At 45.6% G+C, this 1,807-nt stretch overlaps 1 protein-coding gene across 1 annotated transcript in view; it reads left to right on the top strand.

The window, feature by feature from the left end:
* Positions 1-985: 985 nt before the first annotated feature.
* Positions 986-1,807, top strand: part of LOC103253983 (protein FAM47E-like) — a gene marked incomplete at both ends in the record, with an annotated part of 13,430 nt that continues 12,608 nt past the window's right edge. The window contains one exon of the mRNA XM_008052183.2: positions 986-1,141. Within this exon, the coding sequence (XP_008050374.2) occupies positions 986-1,141 (156 nt within the window). The remainder of the gene's footprint in view (positions 1,142-1,807) is intronic.

Below are 1,807 nucleotides of genomic sequence, written 5' to 3' on the forward strand. Positions count from 1 at the left end.
GAAGACAGAGTTAAAATCTGCCAGACTGAGTGGGCTGGACTTTAGGATGAGGGAGAGAGATGGCAAGGATGTCGACTAGCTGTCAAGATTGTCTGAGGCTTTGGTAGACTTCACACAAAGTAATTTTTCCTGGCATATATATATTTTGAGTTGGAATCTCAGTCACAGAGGCTCCAGTGCAGTAGCATGCTCATGGCCACCACAGCCTTGACCTGCTGGGCTCAGGTGGTCCTTCCATCTCAGCCTTCCAAGTAGCTAGAAACACACGCATGTGCCACCATTCCCAACTGATTTTCTGATTAATTGTAGAGATGAGGATCTCGCCATGTTGCTAAGACTGGTCTCAAGCCCCTGAGCTCAGGTAATCCTCTCACCTCCACCTCTCAAAGTGCTGGGAATCCAGTTGTGAGCCACTGCACCCAGATCTGGCACATATTTTAATAAATGGTACTCACCCTTTAAAAAATCAATTTATGGCTGAATGCAGTGGCTCACACCTGTAATCCCAGCACTTTGGTAGGCTGAAGTAGGAGGGTCACTTGAAGCCAGGATTTAAAGACCAGCCTGGGAAACATAACAAGTTCCTATGTCCACAAAAAATAACTGACCAGACAAGGTGGCACACATTGTCACCAAGAGGCCAAGGTGAGATGATCACGTGAGCACAGGAGTTTGAGGCTGCAGTGATCTGTGCTCCAGCTTGGACAACAGAGTAAGACTCTGTCTCTAAATAAATACATAAGTAAATAAATAAAATCAACTTATAATGGTGAAATGCTATGTTTTTTAATTGCTATAATTAATCATAGTATAATTGTCTTCATGATATTGATAATGAGAATGGGATCTTTGAAAAATTAAAGCTTGCAAGAGACTATTAGAAATATTTGCTTCCTGATTTCCTCTGCCCCATGAAACTGTTTGAAATCCACTTGCATTCACTGTGACCTGTATTGTGATTCTCTCATGATCTCATTCTCTTTAGTCCAAAGAAGATTCCTGCATCACATTCAGGCCAATGGTTTTATGAAGAAAAGTCACATAAAGCAGGCTTGCTCCTTGAAGATGGTCCTTTTCTTCAGGAAAATGTACACAAAGCAGTTAGTGACTTCTGCAACTGGGTTGCTACTCTTATAAGTTAGTAGTAATGCTTAAACAAAAATTTTTTTTTTTTTGAGTTGGAGTCTCACTCTGTCACCCAGACTGGAGTGCAGTGGCCGCTCCCAGCCACCACAGCCTCGACCTGCTGGGCTCCAGCGATCCTTCCGCCTCAGCCTTCCGAGTAGCCGGAATTACAGTCATGCGCTACCACGCCCGGCTGATTTTTTGATTTATTGTAGAGATGAGGTCTCACTGCCCAGGCGGGTCTCGAACCCGCGGGCTCAGGCAATCCACTCACCTCAGCCTCCCAAAGGCGCGGGATTACAGGCTGAGCCACCGAGCCCGGCCTTAAACAAACTTTTAAAAGTCAAGGTCAAAGTTGCTTTCATTAAAAAACAGAGTTGGATAAAAATCTAAGTCCAGGACAGGCATGGTGGCTCATGCTTATAATCCCAGTACTTTGGGAGGCTAAGGTGAGAGGATTGCCTGAGCCCATGGGCTTGAGACAAGCCTGGGCAACTTGATGAGACTTCATCTCTACAACAAAGAAAAAAAAATTATCCAGGTGTGGTGGCGCATGCCTATAATTCCAGCTACTTGGAAGGCTGAGATGGAAGGATCGACTGAGCCCAGCTGGTCGAGGCTACAGTGCTCAGGAGTGGGCCACTGCCCTCCAGCCTGGGCAGCAGAGTGAGACTCCAACTCA

Source organism: Carlito syrichta, unplaced genomic scaffold (assembly GCF_000164805.1).
Source record: "Carlito syrichta isolate Samal-C Ts95f unplaced genomic scaffold, Tarsius_syrichta-2.0.1 Scaffold68823, whole genome shotgun sequence".
In the NCBI taxonomy this organism is placed as follows: Eukaryota; Metazoa; Chordata; class Mammalia; order Primates; family Tarsiidae; genus Carlito; species Carlito syrichta.